This window comes from Hippichthys cyanospilos, chromosome 22 (genome assembly GCF_059441005.1).
Source record: "Hippichthys cyanospilos isolate Australia breed blue-spotted pipefish chromosome 22, RoL_Hcya_1.0, whole genome shotgun sequence".
Classification (NCBI taxonomy): domain Eukaryota; kingdom Metazoa; phylum Chordata; class Actinopteri; order Syngnathiformes; family Syngnathidae; genus Hippichthys; species Hippichthys cyanospilos.
In genome coordinates, this window is record NC_142390.1 from 8416052 (window position 1) to 8442414 (window position 26363).

Below are 26363 nucleotides of genomic sequence, written 5' to 3' on the forward strand. Positions count from 1 at the left end.
CAAGCGCTCAGCTGAACAAATGTTGTTGTTGTTATTATTATTATTATTATTATTATTATTATTATTATGAATAGGATTTTTCTTGATATTCCTTGAGACAGACAACCATGGGTTTAGTCGTTTGGCCTGACCATTCAAATAAATGTAAATGTTATCGTGCCATCCAACGTATTGGACTACATTCATCCTCTAAGTCAATCTTCTCTGAAATTGATTTGTTTTGGCTTGAAGAGCGGATAACCAATCAGGTGTTAGGACCCGCCCATTAAACTTTGACGAGCGAGCTTGACAGATAAGCAAAGGATGAAACCTAGCAACAGCGTATCATTAAATATAAGTGTCATTAAATAATTAAATGTGTCATTAATTAAATAAATGTGTCATTAAATAATTAAATGTGTCATAATGAAATAAATGTTTTATCAATTCAATGAAACGTTTAAATTAATTATTTAAACATTTATTTAATTAATGTCACTTTTAATTAATTAATGACACATTAAATTATTTAATGACACTTACATTTAATGTTTGAATGGTACATTTATTTATTGAATGTTGGCACTTTTGGTCCTCCATAGTATCGTTTTATCGTTATTTCTTTTGTCACCACACCCGCCTGACATGCAACTGCATTATGCTCCTAACAGTTTCCATATCGTTTTCATGCTCTCTTTTGGTCGTGCCATCATAAAAGCAACACAAAAATGCACGCAAATAAAAACGAGTCATATGAGGAAGCAGGATGATTCACTGCTTTGTTTCAGCAATAAATAATTGAAAAATAAAAATGGAGACGTCATGTCCACTGTCGCTTGACAGTTTCGACATCCATGACATATGTGTGTGTGACATGTTAATGCGCTTGAGTGACAGCTGATAGTCATTACTTTATTGACAAGGCAAAAGAGGCAAAAGAACAAAAGCTCCAAACGGAGTAATTTTGGTCAGCAAATATTGATACAATATATGTGGTATGACACAAATAAATTGTGAATGTCTAATTAATGTTGATTGAAAGCATACATTATGGCAACTGACGAAAGTTATTTCTGATAATGATGTAAAGACAATGTATTTGGGAAAAGAGATGATTTCTTACGTGATAATGAGAGGAAATAAGGGAATAACAACCACGCCCTGTCGTCTACATGTATCGTCATCGTTTGTTTATTTAAAAAAAAAGTCTCACCTATATGAAACCACATAGTGCGGTTTCCAAGTCATTAGGCGGCAGAAATGTCACAAATTCTGTCCAGTTCAAAAGAACTTTCCCTCTGAGGTCACCAGTATCAGAAGTCTTCCGTGGGAAAAAGAATAGCGCGATGACGCAAATCCCCGTTGAAGCTGAGCACGCGTGTCCACGAAACCGGAAGCTAGGGCAAATCTCCATTTAGGCTGGAGGTTTTGAAACATTAGATTATGATTAAAAAAAACAACAACAACAAAAAACAAAAAGCCCGGCCACATATAGCAAATAGGACAAAACGGAAACATTTAATGCCCGTTTGCAAGAACACCTATGTGTAGGCAAGGCCCGAGTTGTGTCCTTATCCCCCCATCACCTTTGTTTTCAGGGATGCTAATTGTTACCCAGGATCCCCTGGCAAGTCAAACCTGTTACAAATACAGTGGGCCCCTGTGTTACGAACTTAATCCGTTCAGCGGCTACGCTCGTAACTTGAACTGCTCGTATGACGGGCAATCCAAACCTATGTTAATTAGTGAATGCGTGCAACGTGTGCAAAAACCTTAGGTAAAAACATCACGACTTTATACACATATTAAAAATGAGTAACGTAATTTACAGTACAGTTAAATTAAATATCATATACAAAGGAAAAATGACACTTACCTTTGGGGCGACGTGACTTGAGCTGGGTGGAGGCGGAGGGGAGCAGAGACCAACCCGCAGAATTTATTTATTTATTTTCTTAAACGGGAACTTTTCTCAAACTAAAACATATCACTGGCGATTTCCTTCTCTTTAATCCATAATAGAAGAAGCCTCTCAATTTTGTTCTCGATCGAGGTCCGTCCCCCGGCAAGGAAAGTCTTACCCTTAGAAGATTGCCGAGCGGTTACGGCCATACTCACGAGGAAGGTTAACCATGCGTGCGCCTCCTTCGTATTTTTTTTATTATCTCCTGCTTCGTTTCTATTCTCATCATCCTCTTACTTCTTCCTTTACCGCCACTAGCAATTTTAGAAGCATGTCTAACAGATAGAGTTTGCAAAGTCTTAACAACATTCCTTCCTTCCGTTTTTGACTGATTTTCTCTCTTTCCTTCCGTCCCGACCAGCTGTGCCATCAAGCTAGATGAAGGCGTTCGACTAATAGCATATCGGCATCTCCGTGACTGACACCGTGACTGAAACAGTGACTGTGACATTGTAAGAGCAATAGCATATCAGCGTTACCGTGTCATGCGTGAGCAGTAGACTTCATTGATGTAGCAAAGCGAGGTCAATTATACGTACACATTGACTGGCAACGCGTGATGAAATTATAGTTAAAACCATCACGAATTTACACACATATTTAAAATTAGTACGATAATCTACTGTACAGTTAATATAAATAACATGGATATACAACGGATAAATGACATTTTCCTCTGGGGCGACATGACTTGAGCCGAGTGGAGAGGGAGGTGAGCAGAAACCAACCCGCAGAATTTATTTATTTTCTTAAACAAGAACTTTTCTCAAACTAAAACATATCACCGGCGATTTCCTTCTCTTTAATCCATAATAGAAGAAGCCTCTCCATTTTGTTGTCGAGCGAGGTCCGTCCCCCGGCGAGGAAAGTCTTGCCCTTAGAAGATTGCCGAGCGGTTCCGTCCATACTCACGAGCAAGGTTAACTATGCATGCGCCTCCTTCGTATTTTTAATATCTCCTTCTTGGTTTCTATTGTCATCATCCTCTTACTTCTTCCTTTACCGCCACTTGCAATTTTAGAAGCCATGTCTAACAGATAAAGTTTGCAAAGTCTTATTTCCCAACTCTATTGCTATCGCAATCTCTCAGTGACCGCTCACTATGCTGCTTATGCAGCGCTCTCAAAGCGGACCCGTAGGGAGTCTCACTCAGACACACATACAGCCCTCTCTAAGCGGTCACCGAACCCTTCATGTATAATATGCTAATTCACTGAAAGGCCCTAAATGCATCAAAATTGCAAATTAAAAAATCTGTAACTCTTTTTCTCTACATCCTAGCGTATGGCTGTCTTTGATTGTTATTTAGGTATTAGGGTCCTGCATATGCCTACAAATTTTGATAGCTGTAAGGCGAATCAACTGGGTTTGGCTGCAATCCTTCGATTATACAGTGATTCCCCCTACTTCGCGGTTAATGGGGGCTGTCAACCCCCCGCGAAGTCTGAAACCCGCAAAGTAGGGTATCAGTTCCTGGATTTCTATGTACGCCCCAATATAGCTGCAGTAACCATAAACAATCCTTTTTTTAAATTATTTTTTTGCCTATTTTATTTCCTTTCTCCTATTATTTAACATTACATTATACTTATTAACATTATTAACATTATTGTATATTCATTAAATAACTAATATTACTTAGTTTGTTGAGAATGTGTTCTCAGGACTGGTTATCTGCACCAAGACTCCGGTGAAAGAGGACGCAAGTCATCACTTTGAAGTTCACATTTATTTTGGCTCATGTATGGTGTATCATGTAGTATCTGTTGAATAATAAATCAACAACAATCTTAAAGTCAGTCAACTAACATATAAACACTTAATCTATGTATTTACTGTATTTTAGCCGACATGTGACATGTTTCGGCATTATCGTTCGCCTTCTTCAGGACACTGAAGAAGAAGGCGAGAGATAACACCAAAACATCTCAGGTAAACCTTTGCAAAATTTTGAGATTTTAAAATTTTGTTTTTGAATTATTGAGTTTTTAAGGTGTCACAAATGCCTATTTGGAGAATTGTATGTGGCTCCATAGCATCTCATTCAGACCACCAGGAGACACTACCAGTATCACAAAAAAATTCCCTAATTGGCAACAGTCCTCTTGACCGTGCAATCTATGGGATTTCTTTGGTTTTTGAAAAACAATAAAAACATGGGATGTATCTTCTATCGACCCATCGACCCTTGGAAAAAGACATGTATTTATTGTTCTTTAAATTGTAAACCATGTTAGATAAAATGGAAAGAACAAGAAAATGTCTGTAGGGTTAGGGTTAGGTTTTGGTTTGGTGTCTCGTTTTCAGCTAAAAAGCTTCTTCTCTTTGTACAATTGTCCTACAGAACCAATACACAGTGATCCCTCATATTTCACATTTGATGGGGACCAGAGCCTTCCCGTGATAAGTGAAAAACCGTGAAGTACCCCCCCCTCCGCACACACGCGCAAATTTTGGGAGGGGGAAGAGGCTTCACCAGACCTTTGGAAATCTCATACTTGTATTTATTTTGTTATAAATTGAAGTTTCAAATGTTTCAAATTTAAATTGTGATTGTTATCATGTTTGCCACAGCCATGGCTAATTAGACTTCCAGGCGCAGCTCTCTGTGAGACTACAGCCACTCAAAGGGCGCAAAGTAGCAAGGGGTCAGTGTGCACAGCTCGATGAGCAAGTTGTTGATCAATCAATCCCCCCAAAAAAGAACAAAACTAAATAGGATTCTTCAAAGAAGTGTTTTTTTTTTTTTTTTTTAAGAAATGCAGGTAAGGGTCAAGGTGTAACTCAATACAGTAAAAGGCAACATGCTCATAATACACACTTTTACAAAAACAATGGTGAGACCACATAATGGGAGCAAGCTTCCCGTGACTGTACAAGGATAAACTATAAAGATTGTACTGTACATGAATGGAAAAGGGCAGAACCTATTTTGATATACTTCATTTGTAAATGTGCATTACATGTTCAATTCACTCATGGTATGTGAGGCCATCTCTCTGGACCTCTATTTTGGTGGTGTGAAGAGGATCTTTTTTTTTTTTTTTACCAATTCTTCCATCATTTCAACTGTAGCAGCACCTGTAAAATAAAAATAAAAATATCAATAAAAAGTTCTCAACTGTCAAGCCTTACTTAGGCTGGATTCACATTGCATTATTCCGTATACAAGTTTGCATAAATGTTAAATTGATAAACCTCATTCATTACCTGTGCCCCTTCGCTATCCATTCCTTGGCTATAGTTAGGGAACACCAAGGTAGTGGGAGTTGCCCTCGGGGTGGGGCCTGTAGCTGACCAAACATGATAACGAGAATCGTTAGCTTGCAACCATCGACCATTGAGGGCAGGAGTGGATTACAACCCCTGTCGAGAAGGAAGCCAATCACATGTGTTGCAGGAGTGCCTGTGAGCTTATTGATAGATTGCCTGCCCAGTCAGTTGAGGACAGTACTTGGATGCAAGCGCGGCTGAAGGAAAGCAGTGAGGATGAAAGAAAGCTTTGGAATCCTGTTAGCTTTTGTAATGAGGCGTGTGATGTCAGGCCGGTCGCCCTGACATCACACGTGATGAAGACCATGGAGCGGTTGCTGCTACACCACCTGAGGCCAAAGGTCCGCCATGCCACTGACCCCCTGCAGTTTGCCTACCAGGAGAAGGTAGGAGTGGAGGACGCTATAATCTATATGCTACACCGATCCCTCTCTCACCTGGACAGTGGCAGTGGTGCAGTGAGGATTACTTTTTTGGACTTCTCCAGCGCCTTCAACACCATACAGCCTCTGCTGCTCAGTGGTAAACTGACAGAGATGGGAGTAGGCTCACACCTTGTGGCATGGATTACGGACTACCTGACAGGCAGACCCCAGTACGTGAGACTGGGGGGCTGTACGTCCGACACTGTTGTCAGCAGCACAGGAGCGCTACAGGGGACCGTGCTGTCTCCTGTCCTGTTCACCCTGTATACGTCAGACTTCCAGTACAACTCTGAGTCCTGCCACGTGCAGAAGTTTGCAGATGACACTGCTATCGTGGGATGTATCAGGAGTGGGCAGGAGGGGGAGTACAAGAAACTGATCCAGGACTTTGTCTCATGGAGCGACGCTAACCATCTGCACCTGAACACCACCAAGACCAGGGAGATGGTGGTGGACTTCAGGAGGCCTAAACCCCATCCGGAACCAGTAACCATCAAAGGAGAATGTGTAGAGTTTGTCCAGACCTACAAATACCTGGGTGTGCAGCTGGACAATAAACTGGATTGGACTACCAACACAGAAGCTCTGTGCAGGAAAGGACAGAGCCGACTGTACTTCCTCAGAAGGCTGGCGTCCTTCAACATCTGCAAAAAGCTCCTGCAGATGTTCTACCAGACTGTTGTGGCGAGCGCCCTCCTCTACGCAGTAGTGTGCTGGGGAGGCAGCACCAAGAAGAAGAACGCCTCGCGTCTGGATAAACTGGTGAGGAAGGCGGGCTCGGTTATGGGCACAGAGCTGGACAGTCTGACAACTGTGGCTGAGCGACGAGCGCTAAACAAGCTGCTATCAATCATGGACAATCCAACACATCCACTACACAGCATCATCTACAGACAGAGGAGCTGCTTCAGTGACAGATTGCTGTCACTGTCCTGCTCCACGGACAGGTTGAGGAGATCATTCCTCCCCCATGCCATGAGGCTCTTCAACTCCACCCGGGGCAGTAAAAGATCACATTAAACTCTAAACCTCATACTCTGCACTGCACTATTCACTTTATACAAGCACCTTAATTATACTTGCACTAGACTCCAACGATTCACACTATTCTGTTTACACTGTTAACAAGCACCTTAAGTATACTTCTGTACTGGACTTATGTGTATCTTTGTGTATTTTATTTCTCATATTTTATATCTCGACTTGAGGATACTGCTGGAAATGTGAATTTCCCTACGGGGATGAATAAAGTATCTATCTATCTATCTATCTATCTATGTTAGAAAGCCCACATTGTTTGTATGTTTGTACTTTCGTTCGATGTGCTGTTTGTGTGCGATGTTGTAGATTCCCATGCTGTGAGCATTTCGTGAACGCACCACTAGTTTAACGTGAATGACCCACCGTAGTTTTTTTGTTTCCTCGTCCGCGACATCGTTCAGTCCGTGACGTAGTTTGATAAAGTTGCTTATAACGCTCATTCCAGCACATTTGTGATTGTGTGTATGTGACGAAAGGTGAGTTTATTTCCTTGTAACGTTCAATTTGGACATTAGTTGTGTGTTATAGAGCAGGTGTATGCTTGTGTGTGACGTCCATTACTGCGCTTAAATTGTTGTGTTCGGCTAGCATGCTAACTATGCTAATAGCGTTTCGTTCCTATGAGGAAGCATTTATTTGTGTGTGGCTAGGGCTGAATGCAGTGAGATTAAAAGTTAATAATGTTATGCTGCTTGTTGAGTAGTGGATTGAATGGTGTATGTACTGTATGTATGTATGTATGTTAACATTGTTCTTTGTCTGTATTATTGCAGACCACAGTTAATAAATGTGCTAAATGGAGCAACGATACATGTTCTTTAACTGGAGCATACACATCCATATTTGCCACTCGAAAAAGAACTAGCTGGAGACATCATAGTCAAACCTGAACCCCACGATTTATGATCCTCTCCGTTTTATGGACCTCCGAGCCGGATCGAGTTTAATGCAAAGTATGGAACCAACAAATGACCAAAGTGAATCCACACCCCAGCGTGCTTCACAGCGAGAGCGACGCCCTCCAGCGTACCTGGCCGACTATGTGGTTGCAACTCTCCCTTCAATGGGACAAAACCAAGCCACTTCATCGGCACATGAGGAGATTCAATCTTCAGAAAGTGGGAGAACTCGCTCCTCCAGGAGAAGCACAAATTCCAAGTCCACTTGGTCATCTCGTGCCTCCATTAGCAAATTACCGACCAACATTCTCTCAGATGTGGAAAAGGCACAGCTGAATGAGAGAGTAAAGCAAATGGAGCTTGAGGAGCTTCAGCAGCACATAACAGAGGACCAGCAAGTAGAATATGAATGTCAGCAACTTCAGACTCAAGCCAGAGAGGCCCAAAGGATGCAGGAGGAAGCAATTAGGACACAGGAGTCACTAACAAGACAACTGGAAAGACGGCGACAGCTCAAGAAGCTAGAGAGAGAGGTAGAGATATCTAAGATGGTCACTTCTCTCCTTAAAGAGAAAGCCAGAGAAACAGACGACGCTAGACCCTCACCATGCCTATCGGAAGATGTTAATGCACAAAGCCCAACAACTCCACCTCCGGTTGTCCTCACGGCTTCACCGCAAATATTACCATCCCTACCTCAAATATCTCTTCCTCCACCTCAAACATTACATGCAATCCATACACCAGTGCGACATATGGTACCACCTCCTACACAATGCCGAAATGTGCCGCCACTGTTGCCAACCGCATCACCACCAATTTTACCTTCGAGCGTGGCACCTGGGAACTACTATACTTCCAATGCAGCCTTCACCTATCCTGTTGCACCAGAATCGTACTCTTCTCCCATCCTGCCGCCACCTGATCCACTGCAACCACAGTTGGCTCACATTTCTCCACCCTTTGGACCACCATATGGTATTCCTAAACCTATGATTCCCTCCTTCGATAGTGGAAAGGAAAGTGACTTTGCTTTATTGAAGATGGCTCTTGACAACTCACTGAATCATTTCCACCTGAACGAGCAGTACAAATATCAAGTGCTTCTTGGACACCTGAAACTACCAAGTGCGCTCCAGCTCGCCAAGGCCTTTATGCATGACCCGAGACCTTACACTATGGCCATGCAAGCTCTGCAAGACAAGTATGGACAACCACGCCAGCTTGTCCAAAGTGAATTAGGTGCCATCCTGAACACTCAGGCCTTCAAGTTTGGAGACTGCGAGGCTTTTGACAACTTTGCTTTATCAATACAATCATTAGTAGGCATGCTAAGGACTCTGGAAGGACAGAATGGCTATGAACTAAAATGTGGATCCCATGTTGATCGACTACTCAGTAAGATGCCACCAAGCTACCGTGACGGATTTGTTGAACACTGCCTGTCCCAAGGGATTCTTCGTTCAGGTACTGACCAGACTTATACATTACATGATCTGAGTTCTTGGCTGCAAATGAAATCCCAAGCAAAACGCATTGCCGGAAGAGCCGCTTCTCTCTACACTCATGAAGCTCCAAAAGCTACAAAGAAGGAACATCGCTCGCGTGATAAGCCAAAGGAGAGATCAACCACACTTGTCCTTGCCACCAGTGAAGGTCAATATCCCAAAGACCGGTCTGCTAAACCAAAGCCCATCTCCAAACCTAAACCATACTGTCCTCATTGCGATAATAAAGAGCATTTTCTCAACGCTTGCACCAACTTCAAGACATTGAATACCGACCAGATTGTTGAATGGTTAACCGAAGGACAGCGGTGCTTCAAGTGTGGACGAGCACACAAGCCAGAATTATGCACTCTCAAACGACCTTGCAATACTTGTAAAGAGCAACATCTGACAGTACTACATGATGCCGTGCAGCAAATCCAAAAGACTGTGCTTATGATGACTGCTCCCACAACAAAGGTGTATCTAGACAGACCAAACAGATCTCCTACAGTAATGCTGAAGGTGGTGAAAGTTCTACTGCATAACGGAGACCGAGCACTAGAGACTTACGCAGTGCTGGATGATGGCTCACAACGAAGTATCATCCTCCCACAAGCTGTTAAATATCTGAATCTCATCTCAGAGCCAGAGACACTCGCCCTCAGAACAGTTCACCAGAAAGTAGTGCAACTACATGGTGCATCTGTTGCTTTCCACATTTCTTCTCGATCCAAGCCTCAGGAGAAATACCAGATAAGTCAAGCATTCACTTCTGAAAATCTTGCTCTAGCAGAGCATTCCTATCCAGTGATCACACTTCAGCAGCGTTTCAAACATCTTCGCAATATACCGCTGCCACCTATTGACCATGCTCAACCGCTGTTGCTTATTGGGTCTGACGTGCCACACCTTCTGGCCCCCACAGAGCCAGTACGTTCTGGTCCACCAGGGGGGCCCATCGCAGTCCACACGAAGCTTGGATGGTCACTTCAAGGTCCCACATCTACAGATGAAGTGTCCATCTCCGAGCAACAGTGCCTGTTCACCTCCGTGGTCTCACCAACCAGTGAGCTTCACAAGAATATTGAACGTCTTTGGCAGATCGATGTGTTACCGTACACTAACAAGAAGCAGGTAACCCGATCCAAGCAAGATCAACAAGCCTTGGAACTTCTCGAAACATCCACAATCAGAGTTCCTGTAGACGGGATAGAAAGGTATGCAACACCACTACTTCGCCGAGTCAACTCCACCACGTTTCATGCTCCCATGGAGACAGTGATGCCAAGCCTCCGCAGCACCGAAAGAAGACTCGCCAAAGACATGGACCGTGCCCAGGCCTACTGCCAAGAAATCCAGAGGTTGGAATCGTTGGGATATGTGGCAGAGATACCACCTGAGGTCGCTAGCTCCACACCAGAATCTTGGTTTATACCTCATCATATGGTGCGGCACAACAACAAAGACAGGATTGTCTTTAACTGTTCCTTCCAGTACAAAGGGAAGTCCCTGAATGATCATCTTCTACCTGGACCTGTTCTAGGACCTTCATTGCTAGGCGTCCTTCTTCGATTCAGGCAGTATCCTGTAGCAGTGAGCGGTGACATTAAAAGTATGTTCCACCAAATTCGCCTTTTGCCACATGATAAATCAGTGCTGCGTTTCATCTGGAGGGACATGAAAAGGGACGACAAACCCAAAATCTATGAATGGCAAGTTCTACCATTTGGAACCACATGTAGCCCATGCTGCGCCATTTATGCTCTGCAGCGACATGTCCAGGACACAAGTAAGTCCAACAGCAATCTTGTTGATTGTGTAGAACAGTCATTTTACGTGGACAATTGTCTGAGCAGCACACATTCAAAGCAGGAAGCAAAAATCCTTGTTGATGATCTGCGTCAAGTGCTCCATGCTGGCGGTTTCGAAATACGCCAGTGGGCTAGCAACGAGCCAGCAGTCATTAAGCACCTTCCACCTGAAATCAGATCTGAGAGCAGTGAGCTGTGGCTGTCCAAAGCAAGTTTGGACCTTCAGGAACCCACTCTTGGCTTACGCTGGGATTGCCTCCACGACTCCCTGAAGTACAAACACAGAACTGTTGAGACATCTGAAGCAACACTGAGGAAGGTCTACAAGGTATTAGCCTGTCAGTATGATCCACTCGGTTTTATCCTACCTTTCACCACGATAGCCAAGATTTTGGTTCAGGATCTATGGAAACAGCAGCTAGGCTGGGATGATTTTATCCAGCCACAGAGTCTACGGGACAGGTGGCTTGCTTGGGAGCAAGAGATTCCAGACCTAATCCAAATAGAAATTCCTAGATGTTATGCACCAGCATCGACAGACATTCCTGGTTCACGTAGAGATCTTCACATCTTCTGTGATGCTTCCGAAAGAGCGTATGGGTCCGTTGCCTATTTACGGACAGAAGATGTACAAGGCCAAGTTCATGTTTCCTTTGTTTTGGCGAGATCTCGCGTGGCACCAAAGAAGCAATTATCCATGCCACGGTTAGAGTTGAGTGCTGAACTCACTGGCGCTTAATTAGCTGGTGTCCTCCAGACCGAGCTTACTTTACCCATTAGTAATGTCATTCTCTGGTCGGACTCCACAACTGTCCTCCATTGGATAAAATCCGAATCTTGCCACTACAAAGTGTTTGTGGGCACCCGTGTGGCAGAAATTCAAAACCTTACGGAAGTAAGCAATTGGAGATATGTGGATAGTGCAAATAACCCAGCTGACGATATCACTCGGGGCAAGACTGTGAAGGAGCTGTCCCAACCACATCGTTGGCACCAAGGACCTGATTTCCTCCGTCATGCTGAGGACTATTGGCCAATCAGTCCAACAGTCCACCTCGAGCCACAAGATAGCGAGTTGAGGAAATCCGCATTTTGTGGCCATGTGACTATAAACTCTGATATTCAACTCCCTGATGTCAACGCCTTTCCCACCTGGAAGGACTTGCTGAAGGCTACCGCTACATCCCTACATGGGGCGGCTGTCCGAGATTCTTGCATGCCTAACGATGCTGCCAAGTACATTCAAGCTGAGAATCTCCTCCTGAGGCAGGCGCAATCTGAGACCTTTCCTGAAGAGGTCAAGGCACTTGTTGCCGAAAGATCACTACCAAATAACAGCCATTTGAGTTCCTTATCTCCTGAGTATGACAAGGATACCGGCCTTCTGAGAGTTGGAGGGAGGTTGCGAAGAGCTGAGCAGCTAGAATCAGACAATATCCATCCAATTGTGCTTGATCCAAAGCATCCACTGACGAAGCTCATCATCCAGGATTTCGATGAGACACTCTTACATCCTGGACCCGAAAGAGTGTTAGCTGAACTGCGTCGTCGGTTTTGGATTCTGCGAGGAAGGGAGGCTGTTAAGAGACACCAGAGCCAATGCTTGCAATGCCAGGCATGGCGTGGCAACCCTTCTGTCCCCAAAATGGCCGATTTACCAGCAGCTCGCTTACGCTTGTGTAAACCTCCATTTTTCTCAACAGGTGTCGATTGTTTTGGCCCCTATTCTGTTAAGTTTGGACGTCGGACAGAGAAGCGTTGGGGCATAGTCTTTAAGTGCATGACTACCCGTTGTGTGCACTTAGACATCCTAGAGAGCCTTGACACCGATGCTTTCCTGATGTCTTTGCGACGTTTCATCGCTAGACGAGGTAAACCATTTGAGATCTTATCCGACAATGGAACCAATTTTGTCGGTGGAGATCGGGAGCTACGAGAGGCATTCGAGTCAATGGCTCCTTCCTTGAAAGCACAATTGGCCGAACAACAGATTGACTTTCGTTTCAATCCCCCAAGTGCTCCTCACTTCGGCGGCATATGGGAAAGAGAAGTGAGGTCAGTGAAGAATGCTCTTAAAGTTGTTCTTAAGGAACAGTCAGTTCCTGAGTCTGTGTTTAGGACTGTCCTTGTAGAAGTTGAGGGCATCCTGAACGCTAAGCCTCTTGGCTATGTGTCATCTGACATAGCAGATCCAGATCCCATCACGCCTAGTATCCTGTTAATGGGCCGCTACGATGCATCACTCCCTCAAGCTATTTATGACTCCAGTAACACCCTTGGAAATCGAAGATGGCGACACAGTCAAGTTCTTGTCGATCACTTCTGGTCTCGGTTCATCAGCTTCTACCTACCCAGTTTACAGGAAAGACATAAGTGGCAGAAAGAAGGGAAAGATCTCACACCAAACCAAGTGGTTCTTATTGTTGATCCACAGCTTCCGCGAGCCTTATGGCCAGTTGGGACAGTGACTGCTACTCACCCTGGAGTTGATGGACGTATTCGGACTGCTACTGTGAAAGTCAAGGACCGAATTTATGTTCGCCCAGTAGCTCGCTTGATCAAGCTACCAAAACTTGAAGATGAGGCCGAAGATCCCTCTGTTTGACTGGACTTTCCACCTTAGATTCGACAATTCATACGAATTGTCGGGGGCGGCTGTGTTAGAAAGCCCACATTGTTTGTATGTTTGTACTTTCGTTCGATGTGCTGTTTGTGTGCGATGTTGTAGATTCCCATGCTGTGAGCATTTCGTGAACGCACCACTAGTTTAACGTGAATGACCCACCGTAGTTTTTTTGTTTCCTCGTCCGCGACATCGTTCAGTCCGTGACGTAGTTTGATAAAGTTGCTTATAACGCTCATTCCAGCACATTTGTGATTGTGTGTATGTGACGAAAGGTGAGTTTATTTCCTTGTAACGTTCAATTTGGACATTAGTTGTGTGTTATAGAGCAGGTGTATGCTTGTGTGTGACGTCCATTACTGCGCTTAAATTGTTGTGTTCGGCTAGCATGCTAACTATGCTAATAGCGTTTCGTTCCTATGAGGAAGCATTTATTTGTGTGTGGCTAGGGCTGAATGCAGTGAGATTAAAAGTTAATAATGTTATGCTGCTTGTTGAGTAGTGGATTGAATGGTGTATGTACTGTATGTATGTATGTATGTTAACATTGTTCTTTGTCTGTATTATTGCAGACCACAGTTAATAAATGTGCTAAATGGAGCAACGATACATGTTCTTTAACTGGAGCATACACATCCATATTTGCCACTCGAAAAAGAACTAGCTGGAGACATCATAGTCAAACCTGAACCCCACGATTTATGATCCTCTCCGTTTTAATCTATCTATCTATCTATCTATCTATCTATCTATCTCTATCTATCATGAATTGAAATATCATGTGCAAATTCTGCTTGTTATCATGTTTGTTCAGGTAGAGGCTCCACTCAAGCTTGAAGTGTGATAGCCGTTAATCCGAGAGCGACTTTGGCCGTGACAACAGACAAAGAACAGAATCGGGAAGGATGCTTAACTACTGTAGGTTTAATAATTTAAGATTTAAGTAAATATGTGTATTGCAATAATCTTTGTATCAAAAATCTAAAGTATAATACTTTTCACTTTTAAAAAACTCTGTTACCCGCATACACAGGCATGAAAATTCTTGGGGGGTGGGAGAGGAGTCCTACTTTGCGGATTTCAGTTTTCTCGGGGGTGCTTAGCGTTGCAGTGGTTAGCACATCCTCCTCAGTTCAGGGAATTGAGTTAGAATCCAGTTCCGCCTTTGTCTTTTTTTTTCCTTTTTACATTTACTAAGTTTGGATTTTTAGGGAACATGCCTTTTTTATTTTTTACAAAATATAACGTGGATAACTGCTACGCTTTCAAGCTTGCTATAATTTGTATAGCTTTTATAGTATAAAATAAGATGAAGCAAAAAAAAAAAGTAAAGCAAGATACATTATCATTTCAAAGGAAAATGCAGTACCAAAATATATAATATGTATAAAAAATGTTGCCCAAATGAAAAATGAGTATTTTCAGTACATTTATGACAAAAAAGTGAGCAAATGAGCAGGTAAATGGTATGTGCCAGTTTGTTCATCTCTGAGCATATCTGGAGAATAATCAGCCGCACTTGTAACATTATTTAGTATAGAAAGCACTTTAATTCATTTACTGTATTGTTAAAAATGTGTGTGAATTCATTTAGAGTTTGCATTAATTGTATTTTATTTTGTTTGCTCTATTTTATCTTGGACATGCTTTTTTTTATTATTATTTTTTTTAGTCGTGTTGATTACAGACTCCTTGCTTTATGTTTTGTACACATATTTGTTCCTGGTGAAGGAATCTAGAAAAAGCTTCTTGCCTTAACCTAGTTCCTAGCGTGTTCGTTTTTTGTTGAAAGATCGCCCATACCACAACATAGTGAAACAATTGATTTAATCCAGACAGAGTGGGAAAGTACACGAGGCCTCGGGCCAGTCCTGCCACAGGCCGGAGCAGAAAATGGCAACGTTTCACCTTCAACATTCAGTTCTTATACCCTTTTGGGGCATCTAGTCCCACTGTGGAATGCAAGTGTGTGTGTGTGTGCGTGCACGTCCGTGTACAGAAAGAGCTGTGTAGGTTCACTGACAACGGACAGGGCTTTCTCTTTTGTTCTGAAGGGAGACCTCTTGCAACCTGCACATGGTGGTGATTTTCCAGTTGTTCTTTGGATGAATGCAACATGTGGAGCCAGAGGCAACAAGTGGACAACATTGGTCTACAAAAATGAAACAAAATACATTAAGGGGGTGACAACAAAAGCGGATAAAGATCTGCACATTTTTAGTTTTAATTGACATATATTAGAGCAACTTACACCTGAATGAGGACAAGCTTGGTTGCTGGCCCTTTCTCCTGAACAAAGAACCTGTTAGAAATAGATGGCACTAAAATTACTTTTACTGCCTCTACAAAAGAAGATAGGTTTACTGATGAGCTAATTAACCTTTCCTACCAATAAAAAAAAGTGGCCTGAAGAGAGCAGAAAACAGACTCGGTTTAATCCAGAAGCAAACTGCCACTGGACAAGTCTGATGACGTGTCATCAAATACTTGCACACGGTGGTGATGTTCCAGTTGTTCTTTGGATGAATGCAACATGTGGAGCCACAGGCAACAAGTGATCAACATTGGTCTACAAAAACGAAACAAAATACATGAAGGAGGTGAAAACATAAGCTGATAAAGATCTGCACATTTTTCGTTTTAATTGACATAAATTACCGGTCTAAAAGAAACAAACAAATAAAGAAGGGTGATGACAAACACTGCAAAAGATAGGCAAACCTACAGTTGATTTTAAGTCTTTTAGTGCCAAGCGTTCTTGGAAAAGGAAACCTCAAAAGTCTAGCATTTTCACTCATCTTTCAATGCCAACAAAATAATGGATGCTATGCCTATGCAAGTATAAAAATATTTAAAAAATGAAAATAAAGATAAAAATAAAAATTATAACTTAAATATATCACATGAAAGATTAACTTCCAATTCTTTGAACTGCATGTACAGTAGGCAATAGCTGTGTTGTATGTGTGGAAACACTGCCATTTAGTGATCACATTTTTTCACTACAATATAGATAAGCATTAGCAGTCAAGGGTGTTAGGTATTCTCTATAAAAAAAAAAGTATTTTATGTGACGTTTATTATTTATGATTGTTATGATTTAAGAGGAGAATTATCATCCATGACACCGAAAGCGTTAAATGACATAGTTCACGGCAAATTACACTTGAATGAAGAGAAGTCCTGATTGTCTGTCACCTGGGTTTTCAAGTCAGTGCTCCACGATGTGTTTTCTGGCATCCATTATTTTACTCTGTGAAAAAAGGGGGATATAGAACTGTTGAGTTAAAATATATAAAACATATAAATAGACTTGGCACGGTCTTACAATAAATTTAAATATCCTTACCATTTATTTCCCTACAATGGAATGGCAGTGTAGTCATATGTCACGCTTAATATCCACATACAATCGAACAGTGACATGAACAATGCACGTGTGGCTTCTGTTCTGGTATGGACGGCTCTTTCTCCTGAACAAATAACTTGTAAAAAAATATATGGGACAAAATCGATTTTTACTGATTTTACAAAGGGTGATAGGTTGAACTACTTACTTTTTCCTACCAATATAAGAAGGCAGACTGAAGAGAGCAGAAAACAGACTTGGTTTAATCCAGAGGGAAGCTGTCATTGAACAAGCATGATAATGTGTCATCAAAATCATTGGCGAGCTTCCAGCTTTCCTTTGGACAAATGGAACATGTGGAGCCACAGGCAACATGTGGACCACTTAGATCTACAAAATATAAACAAAATAGATGGTGGTGAGAACGAATGCTCCAAAAGTTGGACAAAACTACAATTGGGTTTCACTGACATAGTTCACGGTAACTACACTGGAATGAAGAAAAGTCCTGCTTGGCTGCCACCTTGGTTTTCAAGTCAGTGCTCCATGATGTAAGTATTTGGGCACCCATTCTTCTATCCTGTGAGAAAAAGGGGAATACAATAATGTCGAGTAGAAATTGGCATGCTGCAGAGGCGAGATGGGTTTTGGCTCTGTCTTACATTATATTTATATTTAAATATCCTAACCATTTCATTTTCTACATTGGGATGACATAAGATTATGTAACTCACGTACAATCCATCCGTAGACACATACCTATGCTCTCCATTCTGAGATGAACAACCATTTCTCCAAAATGATAGACCTGTTTTAAGAAGAGAGTAAATTATAACATGTACAGTAGACAAAAAAATATATTAGTGACCTACTTACCTTGTCTGTTTTCTGGTCTCAACTTATGCTGATGATTGTGACTGTCAAAATGGTTTACAAACCAAAAGGTGATAATCCCACTAAACTCTCCCATCAACTTGACCCTCCGTCTTAAAGATCTTTATATTTACTCGTTTGTGTTTTATCTCTCACCTCCTCTCCTTCCACTCACCTCACACACATGCTAAACCCATTTTGACATCAGATTTCATCCCATGTCAACATATAATCCCACCACTCCCTCCCATCGACTTGACCCATTTTTTTTTTTGTTACTTTGTCTCGAAATTTGACTCTCACCTCACCTCCTACTCACCTTCTCACCCACACGCAAGACCATCTCACCCCGGATTTTATCCCATCACATGTTAACCTCAGGGCGCCATAACATGACAGGGACAACACTTAATGTGCAATTTGTACATGACTCACCTTTCAGTTTGTAAAACACAGAGGACAGGATTGTGATAGCTGTAGTATGTTCGCAGGACACCTGAATGAACAGCACACTGAGGTTGGGAGACAAATATGAGGTCAAGCAGTGTGTTCTTGTCAGTGGTACTCGTATTTATGAGCTGTGTGTAACCCTTAGAGAAAAACTGTTCCATAATGGGCTTGTGTGAGTCTGACAGCGCATCTTCATTGAAATCGCCGCATACCAGGATCTGATGATGGTCCATCACTTTTAGAGAGTACAACAAACTTTCCAAGTTTGGCAAAAAAGAGCGCAGACTCTGCCCCGGAGGCCTGTACACAGCAGCAATGAACAAATCAATGGGAGGTTCAAGTTTGACCACAACAAATTCAATATCAGTGACACCCTGGATGTAGATCGTTTCGTGTGCCGGAATGTGTCCTTTCACCTAAATACCTACACCGCCGCCACGTTTCATTGCCAAGTCAGGACAATTTAAATGTGAGACACTTCGGTTCCGGCGATACACCGTGTAGCCTTCCAACACGACATTTCCAGCATCCGCCAACCCCTGGAGGTGAGTTTCTGTCAAGCACAAAATGTCAGCAAAGTGCAGCTCGTGGTGACATTTGATTATCCTGCGCATGACAAAGCAGCCCTTCGGTGTTGTGATAGACAACGACCAGGTTGATGGTCGGATCTAGTGTGGGCATGACATGAAGGAGAGGCATCACGTGGTCCAAGGAAGCTTCTGTCATCGTAGCAAGAGGAGAGGTTATTTCGGGGTTGGTGTGAATCCTTCTCTCGTCCATATGCAGCACATGGAGCCCACTGAGAGACGTCACTCAGCTCAGAGCCACGTACGCCATGCCGTGCTCAAAGACACCTTTCAGAGACGCCACCGCTTCAGATGTGGTTATACCTTGTACTTTGTGGATCGTGCAAGCAAAAGCAAGCTTAATGGGGAACTGCAAATGCACGACTCCTGGCCGTTTCAACTTTTCCTCCAGTCTGTCGATGTAAACAATGTTATCAGCAGGACTCGCCTTTGTCGCAGCGTCAAGCTCCAGCCCAAGTTTCTGAACGCGTGCATTGTTGGCATAATGCACCAATTTGACAACTCTCGCAAATGAGCCGTTGCACAAACCTGCCTGAACATCAATATTGCGGGTTACCATAACACGAGCACCAATGGCCACCTTTATCAAGTCCGGCAACTCATTCTTCGCCCCTTGGACAGGGGCGGCTTGTCTCGCCATTCTGCCAGTCCTTTGATCTTTCTTGTAGTCATCGGCATCAATAGTCACAATTTCCTCATGAAGCAGATTCAGCATCTGAGAGTTATGGTCATTTACCTGTTTGTTTGTGGCGAAAACATGCAGAGCTTCCTTTGGGCAGTTTTTTGGAGCAGTGTAGGTCATAGCCAGCAAAGCTCTGTCCACTTCCGACAGCGCACGGGACTTCTCTTTGACGCGAAGTCGGTTCAGCAGTTCGGCAAATGGAACGTCATCCTTCTGCCTCATGATTTCAGTCAAAGTGATAATTTGGAAGCTGTCGCGCCAGTGGTCCAGCCTGGTGGGATCGTAAACACACAAAGGTTTGGACTGTCTCACAGGAGGTAGCTGGTAGAAATCCCCGACGGCGATAACAGACATGCCACCATGTTGGTAAATTGATTCCTTTGATTTGCTTCAACCTGGCGTCAACATATGCAAAGAGGTTTTTCAACACCATGGAAATCTCATCGATAATGAGAATTTCAGCAAGCGATAGCTCCGCTCTCACTTTGTCCAGTTTGTTGCCCAGGCCATGATACGGGGGTTTGAGGCTTCTTGGCAGTTTCAGCAGGCAGTGCAAAGTCACACCTGAAATGTTGAAAGCCGCTGTGCCAGTGAACCCTGTTTGGAAATGTCCGCTTCCTCAGCCAGTCTCAGGCAGTCTGCGCAGTATTTTTGTAGCCTCTGCGTGAATACATTTGATTAAATGTGACTTTCCCGTTCCGGCGCCACCATTGATGTAATAGAAGAACTGCCGTGGTTTTAAGCCACACACGCGTCGTATGCACCAATCTCCGACCAGGTAGAAAGCACACGATTGCTTTCGGTTAAGGTTCCGATACATGTCACGCAATACAGCCGGATCGATGCGAGCGGCTTCCGTCGCGATAGACATTTCCGATACCTCGGACCTGATGTTGTAGTCTGGTATATTTTCCTCCACAGCATCGCCGGGATCATCTCTTGCATTGATTTCCTCGATGCACTCGAGTCTTTGCAGTTCGCTTTCCGGCGCTAGCTGACACCACTCGTTGAAGACCATTCCGCTTTCCTCCACCTCTCAGATGGCGTTGTCAACATCTTTGCTGTGCTTCTCATACTTCTCTCTGTTCCGGTCGACAATTTGCACAACGGGCTCTGGATGCTCAGCGGCTGGCAACTGTACAAAGGCATGATCGTAAAACAACTTGTATGTAGGATAGTGTGTGGACTTCAACTGGCAGTCGGCACGATGAGGCAGGTACAGCTTTAGCAACGTGCAGTAAAATTCCTCTGGCTTTTTTTCCTGTGAGAATTTACAGTATTTGATGACAGCGTGTTTACCTGTTCTATTTTGGACATAACCCATGTCATTTAGCAGGGGGAAAACATTTTTGCCTTTTGCTTGCTTGCCATACACGATTCTGCAGGTTGAAGCAAAATCAGCCAAGCACATTGCTTCAAATTCCTCCGTTTGAGGTCTGCATTTATACTTTTCCGGCAAGCCGGTCATCCACAATTCAACGGACTCCTGCGTTTTGCCCTCAAGATATGAGAGGGGATAACTCTTTTTCAGCGCATTGTCACTGGTTTGTACAAAAACCACACTGCGGGACGCTTGCTTCATATATAGGCCACATGCGTGTGCGACGCACTCTTGTGCACTCACCTCTCTTTTCTTAGAGTACGCTTGCATGATTTGTTTCATTTCGTCACTCTCGTTGACATTTTTGCTGCGGGAGTTCTCAATCACCGATTTCAGGTACTGGCTCAGACCGTGCTCAGCTTTGCTGATGTAGCTGCAGATGTAGGTAATGCAGGAATAAGCGTTCAGAATGTACTGAATGTCCATATTTGCATCCCAAGCAAGAAGCAGATGTCGATTGTAGTTGTTCACCCAGCAGTCTTTGGGCTCTCGCTTGAGCACCACAGAGGTCTTTGCGGCAATCGAGTACAAACCATCCATGTACTCGTCACTGGTGAGTTTGCACTTAGCCAGTAGCTGCGGCAAAGTCAGAGAGGCCGTTTCCGGTTCGTTCAGTAAATTTTGGAAATCAACAAGCTTGGGGTTTGGCGCCGACCGCTTCTCGTTTTCTGGATTTTCTCCATCACACTCTTCACGTCTCATGATCATGGTTCTCTCGCACGGCTGCTTGGGGAAACCAAAACGGCATTGCGCACCAGGTGCTTTGACACACGTCTTTGAATGAGACTTACTGTGCATCTGAACCTCTGTGACTTTTTGATGCAGTTCGGGTTCCGTTTCCGGATCGGGCAGCTCAGCGGAAATGTAGCGCGACACAAAATCGCAGATTTCTTGATCTGAGGCCTCCTCAAAGACGGGGGCGCCTTCAACCCAAATGAGGCAATGGATGTGCGGACTTCCTCTGTGCTGAAACTCCAATCTGTAAAAGTAGTCGACCACTTTTCCAATGGGTTGTGCCGGAGACAGGAGCAGGTCTCTGAACAGAGCTTCCACACGTTCGTCGAACATGCGCATCGTTGTCACCGGATTGCTGCGGAGAATTTCACACTTTGTGGCCCAGTCGAGGTCAGCGAAAATCACCTGTTCACCTTGTTGCGCTTTGATGGCGGTGATGACTTCTTCCCAACGCATTTCAGCAGCGGAGAATGTGCAGAAGAACGTGGATGTGCCCAGTTGCCGAATCATGGCAAAAATGTCCTTGAGGCATTTCTCCCAATAGGCTGGCACACTCCTTAATGGCGCCATGAAATGGACAGCGTCTTTGCTTTGTATCAGTTTTTCAACTTCCCTTTTATCCTGCAACATAGCATTGTTTATTCTTCAACCATCTCTGGTAAAAGGTTTACCTTTGCGTAGCTGTATTCTTATGCTTGATGTGGCCTGGTGGATTTCAGTCACAAACTGAGCAAAGAACAAGTAGTTAGTGTCTCTGGCAAAACGTTCATCCACACAAGACAGTCGCATTTTGAAATACTTGCTTGGTGTGAGTTTAATCTCCCTCTCTTCATCAAGAGTGTTTTCCCCAGTTCGAAACTGGACTGGAAAAGCCATGGCCTCACGTTTGGGTGTCTTGAAAAAGCTTACCGGGTTATTTCTTTCTGCGGGAGCAACAGAGTAAATTCCCTCAGTGAAACTCATAATTTCTTCTGAAACATTGTTAGGTTGGAGACATGATTCGAAAATTAAGGCACCACTGGGTTCATCTCCTTCTTGCACATTTTGGCCATGTTGCCGTGTTTTGTCACTCTTACCATTTTCTTTGTCATTGTTTATTTCACGGAGTGCATCACTCTCAAATCTGTTTATCTGGAGCAGATCTTCCTCATAAAAGTCACTCATATTCATTCCGTCTTCAGAAGAGCTACTTTCATCATCGGTGAGCGTTGGGTCACAAAGGTCAGGGTCGTCACAAATTATTATGTCGCTGTACTGTGGATGCACCTGTTTCAGTTTAATCAGAGCACGCATTAGGTTAGGCCAAGTGACAGTTTGAAATACCTGATGACCTTTGTAGCAAAGCCGTCGCTTCAGTTTCACTCGCAAAACTTGTGATTCACTTCTGGGTTGTGGCAAGACGTTTACTGTCTCTTGCACTTCTGATGGAACACACACAACATTTCCTCGAATGGCTCGTTGCTGACCTTTCGGAAGAGGAATAATTTTGGCGAATACCACATATTTTCATATGAGATGCCTCTCTAATATGTTTAAACCACAAAGCTCATTTGGAATATCTGCTAGTTGGAGGTTATTAGCAACCGCTAGAGCTGGCATTTTGCCATTTTTAAGATGCTCAAAGCAAGTGTGACAAATCCACTCTTGTTTTCTTTCCTCTGGTACTTTGCACGATGGTTCACATTCATGATTACAAATATGAACATACTTTCCTGTGAGGCAACTTTCAACAGTATGTTTATTTTTCTTATAAGTACTGCGCTTACAAGGGTGCATTTGGTTAGGAAATAATGCTCTGTGACACACAGAGCAGACAAATGTGGGTCCAAATTTAATTTGTCTTTTGAAGAGCTCAATAGCTTTAGTGATTTCACAACTGATTCTCTCTTTAAATAGTTGGTTTATGACTTTGTATTTTTTCAAAATCTTAGTTGTGCAACGCATTAGTTCTTAATAAATCACACTTAGTTTTCGTTGCCAGTCTCATGATTTCCTTGTGTTTGGCTCTGAATTCAGGGTCATTTTGGTATCGGTTTGTGACATAGGAGCACTCCCTGTTTTTAAACACAATGTGGCGAGGCGAAGAAACCACACGTTGCTGTGCTAGTGGAGATCTTTACTCTTCGCATGCCATCACAAAACTGATACAACAAAGTCCAAAACAGCAAAGACAAAGCCAACAGGTTCAAAGCATCAAAGGATCATAGCATCATGCCTACTGGGTGAGAGACATGGTCCTAATGTCCGCCACACAGCTCCCCCCCAAACACCCAGAAAGGCATAACGGAAAACCCCACAGGGTATTCACCAGTCTGGCACCCTGAGTCTCAGTCCGGTCCTGGGCAGTGTATGTGACACCAGGGCCCCAGGTGCGACAGGAGTAAGGGTGAGACACTCAGCGTGAAAACCATGAGGTAGGGTTGGCAAAGGGATGTTCTGAAGTTCCGCAGGAGCCGGAGTGGCAGTGCTGACCTGCATGCTGGCAGGCACAGTGGCTTCCGAGGGACGGCCGGTCGCGGTTGCGTCCCAGTCTGTGCCTGGGCATGAACCTGCTGCGGCACCAACACCAGCTGACCCGCTCCGATGTATACTCGGACCATACCTGCGGGCATGGTGAATCGGAGGGGCGGCTGAATGATGGTGGCTGGAGGCCTACTGCTGAGGCCGGACGGACATCGGTAGTAGATGAGGCCGCCCGGCTGGAAGATCCCGGTCGACGGCCAGGGAATCTGAAATTGGACTGCACAGCCGTTCTCACCAGCGCCCGTACCAGCCTGTTGCTGGCTGGCTCGATCCCTGGTGCGCCAAGGGAAAGGGCGACGGGTGAGAGGACCCTTGTCGGGGTGCTGGCTGGCTGACGTGGTACCAGCTTGCTGCATTACCTGACGTATAGAAGGCTGGTGGAGGGATGCCACGAAGTGGGACGTCTACGGCGATTCCTCGCTGAAACATTCTGACGTCCGGGGTCACCCATGTGGCGAAACTACATCTCCAACAGCCTGACGAAACTTTCTAACGTCTGGGATAATAATATGGCAAGATGACCCATCCGGGGTCACCCATTCTAACGTCCGGGGTCACCAATGTGGCGAGGCGAAGAAACCACACGTTGCTGTGCTAGTGGAGATCTTTACTCTTCGCATGCCATCACAAAACTGATACAACAACGTCCAAAACAGCAAAGACAAAGCCAACAGGTTCAAAGCATCAAAGGATCATAGCATCATGCCTACTGGGTGAGAGACATGGTCCTAGTGTCCGCCACAACAAGATCATTACTGTATCATTGTTTAGTGTAGCAACGTTGTCTATCTTTAAATGCAAGATCAGTATGATATCGTTGTTTAATGTAGCAACGTTGTCTATCTTTAAATGCAAGATCATTACGATATCGTTGTTTAGTGTAGCAACGTTGTCTATCTTTAAATGCAAGATCAGTATGATATCATTGTTTAATGTAGCAACGTTGTCTATCTTTAAATGCAAGATCATTACGATATCGTTGTTTAGTGTAGCAACGTTGTCTATCTTTAAATGCAAGATCAGTACGATATCGTTGTTTAATGTAGCAACGTTGTCTATCTTTAAATGCAAGATTACTATATCGTTGTTTAATGTAGCAACGTTGTCTATCTTTAAATGCAAGATCAGTACAATATTGTTGTATAATGTAGGAGCGCTGTCGGATCCTGAAGCAATTATCTGTCCTATAACGATTTGAAATGAGGGAAAGGGATTTCCTCCTATAGAGCTGGTCGATCATGTAACGCTGTCTGATGTAGTACTTTTGTTTTAAACTGTAATTTAGGTCTTGTCGATAGCGAGTTGTGATATAACACTTTTTACGTTGTCTTAGTTCTGCATTTTGACTGTACTTCTTTTTGTTTCATGTTCTTAGTTTTCCGCTGTAGTACGTTTCCAGAGTTAACATTCATCTTTTCCTGTGCCTTTATGCGTCTTTGGAATTTTCTTTTTCTTGCTCTACTCATTTTTGACAAATCTTGCAGCACTTTACCTGATGTTGGGCAAAGCACCTTATTGTTGTCGTTCGTCAGATCAGTGCATTGTTTTGCAGCATTAGGCGCTGGCTCTTTCGTACGAGAACTTGTAATGGTCTCAGCAACCGCTCGGCTCGTGTTGACACATTCCTATTGCGCCATCGGTGGAGGACGCTCTGCACAAGGCACCATCTCATGATCATCAGCAGTGACATCTACAGATGCAAAAATAACGGGTATCATCTCGTAACGAGAATCACAATTGGCGTTCGATATTGTGAAAGACTTAATCAATGTGTCTATCAGATCATTCAAGCATGTAAAAAGCATCATAATAGCTTTGCTATCTTGAACAGGGAGGCCATCACATCCTCTGCTATGCGGATCAAAAATCCCAAACCTGCCTTTACGGTCTTGAAAGACAGCTATGCACAGTGATTGCATAATCAAAAGAGCAAAGTTTACCTCTGCAGTCAAGCACTGAAGTCTATCACGAAGATTCGGATAATACACATCACCACAAAAAGAGGTCAACATGCCACACAATGAAAGACTCTTTATTAACATGTGCTGTTTTGAAAACCCACTTACAATTTCTGGAAGTTCATCGGTAGTCAAGAAATCATGAACAAAGCGACTTTCTGCTGCAACTTAGTCATAACACTTACATACAGTTCATGGCCCCGTTTGAGAACAAGATCAAGATGTGAGCTGGTCAGGTGATCTAACTCCTGCAGGAATGCCAGAAATATAACAAAGTTAGCCACACACTGGCTGTTTCTCCATTTGCCATATCTGCGATGG

General features: G+C 43.6%; 3 protein-coding genes and 1 long non-coding RNA gene across 18 annotated transcripts in view; 1 reads left to right on the forward strand and 3 right to left on the reverse strand.

Moving 5' to 3' along the window:
* Positions 1–3652: 3652 nt before the first annotated feature.
* On the reverse strand, positions 3653–21105 carry LOC148405788 (ATP-dependent DNA helicase PIF1-like). 14 transcript variants are annotated; one of them, XM_088406736.1, is made up of 11 exons: positions 21070–21105; positions 19930–20580; positions 17613–19716; positions 17325–17433; positions 17062–17243; positions 16854–16989; positions 16669–16757; positions 15894–16073; positions 15756–15806; positions 15528–15656; positions 3653–5023 (listed from the first exon to the last, which is right to left on the reverse strand). In XM_088406736.1, exons 2-3 carry the CDS (start codon positions 19953–19955, stop codon positions 18990–18992), a joined length of 753 nt encoding a protein of 250 aa, XP_088262862.1. In that variant the 5' UTR covers positions 19956–20580; positions 21070–21105; the 3' UTR covers positions 3653–5023; positions 15528–15656; positions 15756–15806; positions 15894–16073; positions 16669–16757; positions 16854–16989; positions 17062–17243; positions 17325–17433; positions 17613–18989. The 14 variants fall into 14 exon arrangements, with proteins under 14 accessions (XP_088262862.1, XP_088262865.1, XP_088262863.1 ...); XM_088406739.1 differs by lacking the exon at positions 21070–21105 and having other exon boundaries at positions 20010–20105; positions 20326–21032; XM_088406737.1 differs by lacking the exon at positions 21070–21105 and having other exon boundaries at positions 19930–20105; positions 20326–21032.
* Positions 11678–14111, forward strand: LOC148405789 (uncharacterized). The gene is made up of 2 exons (XM_088406696.1): positions 11678–13779; positions 14077–14111. The coding sequence occupies exon 1, from the start codon at positions 12098–12100 to the stop codon at positions 13484–13486; it is 1389 nt and encodes a 462-aa protein (XP_088262822.1). The 5' UTR covers positions 11678–12097; the 3' UTR covers positions 13487–13779; positions 14077–14111.
* A 638-nt stretch (positions 21106–21743) lies between the features above and the next one.
* On the reverse strand, positions 21744–22769 carry LOC148405790 (uncharacterized). Its single transcript, XR_015864249.1, has 3 exons — positions 22638–22769; positions 21975–22484; positions 21744–21916 (listed from the first exon to the last, which is right to left on the reverse strand). It is a non-coding gene; the product is annotated as an uncharacterized LOC148405790 (long non-coding RNA).
* Positions 22770–23660: 891 nt separating this feature from the next.
* Positions 23661–26363, reverse strand: part of LOC148405791 (uncharacterized) — a 58382-nt gene continuing 55679 nt past the window's right edge. Inside the window, exons 4-6 of one of the 2 annotated variants that reach the window (XM_088407041.1) lie at positions 26228–26290; positions 24444–25774; positions 23661–24357 (exon numbers count right to left, since the gene is read on the reverse strand). In XM_088407041.1, coding sequence (XP_088263167.1) covers positions 23889–24357; positions 24444–24535 — 561 coding nt within the window. In that variant the 5' untranslated portion in view covers positions 24536–25774; positions 26228–26290 and the 3' untranslated portion in view covers positions 23661–23888. Of the gene's footprint in view, positions 24358–24443; positions 26291–26363 lie in introns of both variants that reach the window. The other variant, XM_088407042.1, reaches the window with a different exon arrangement.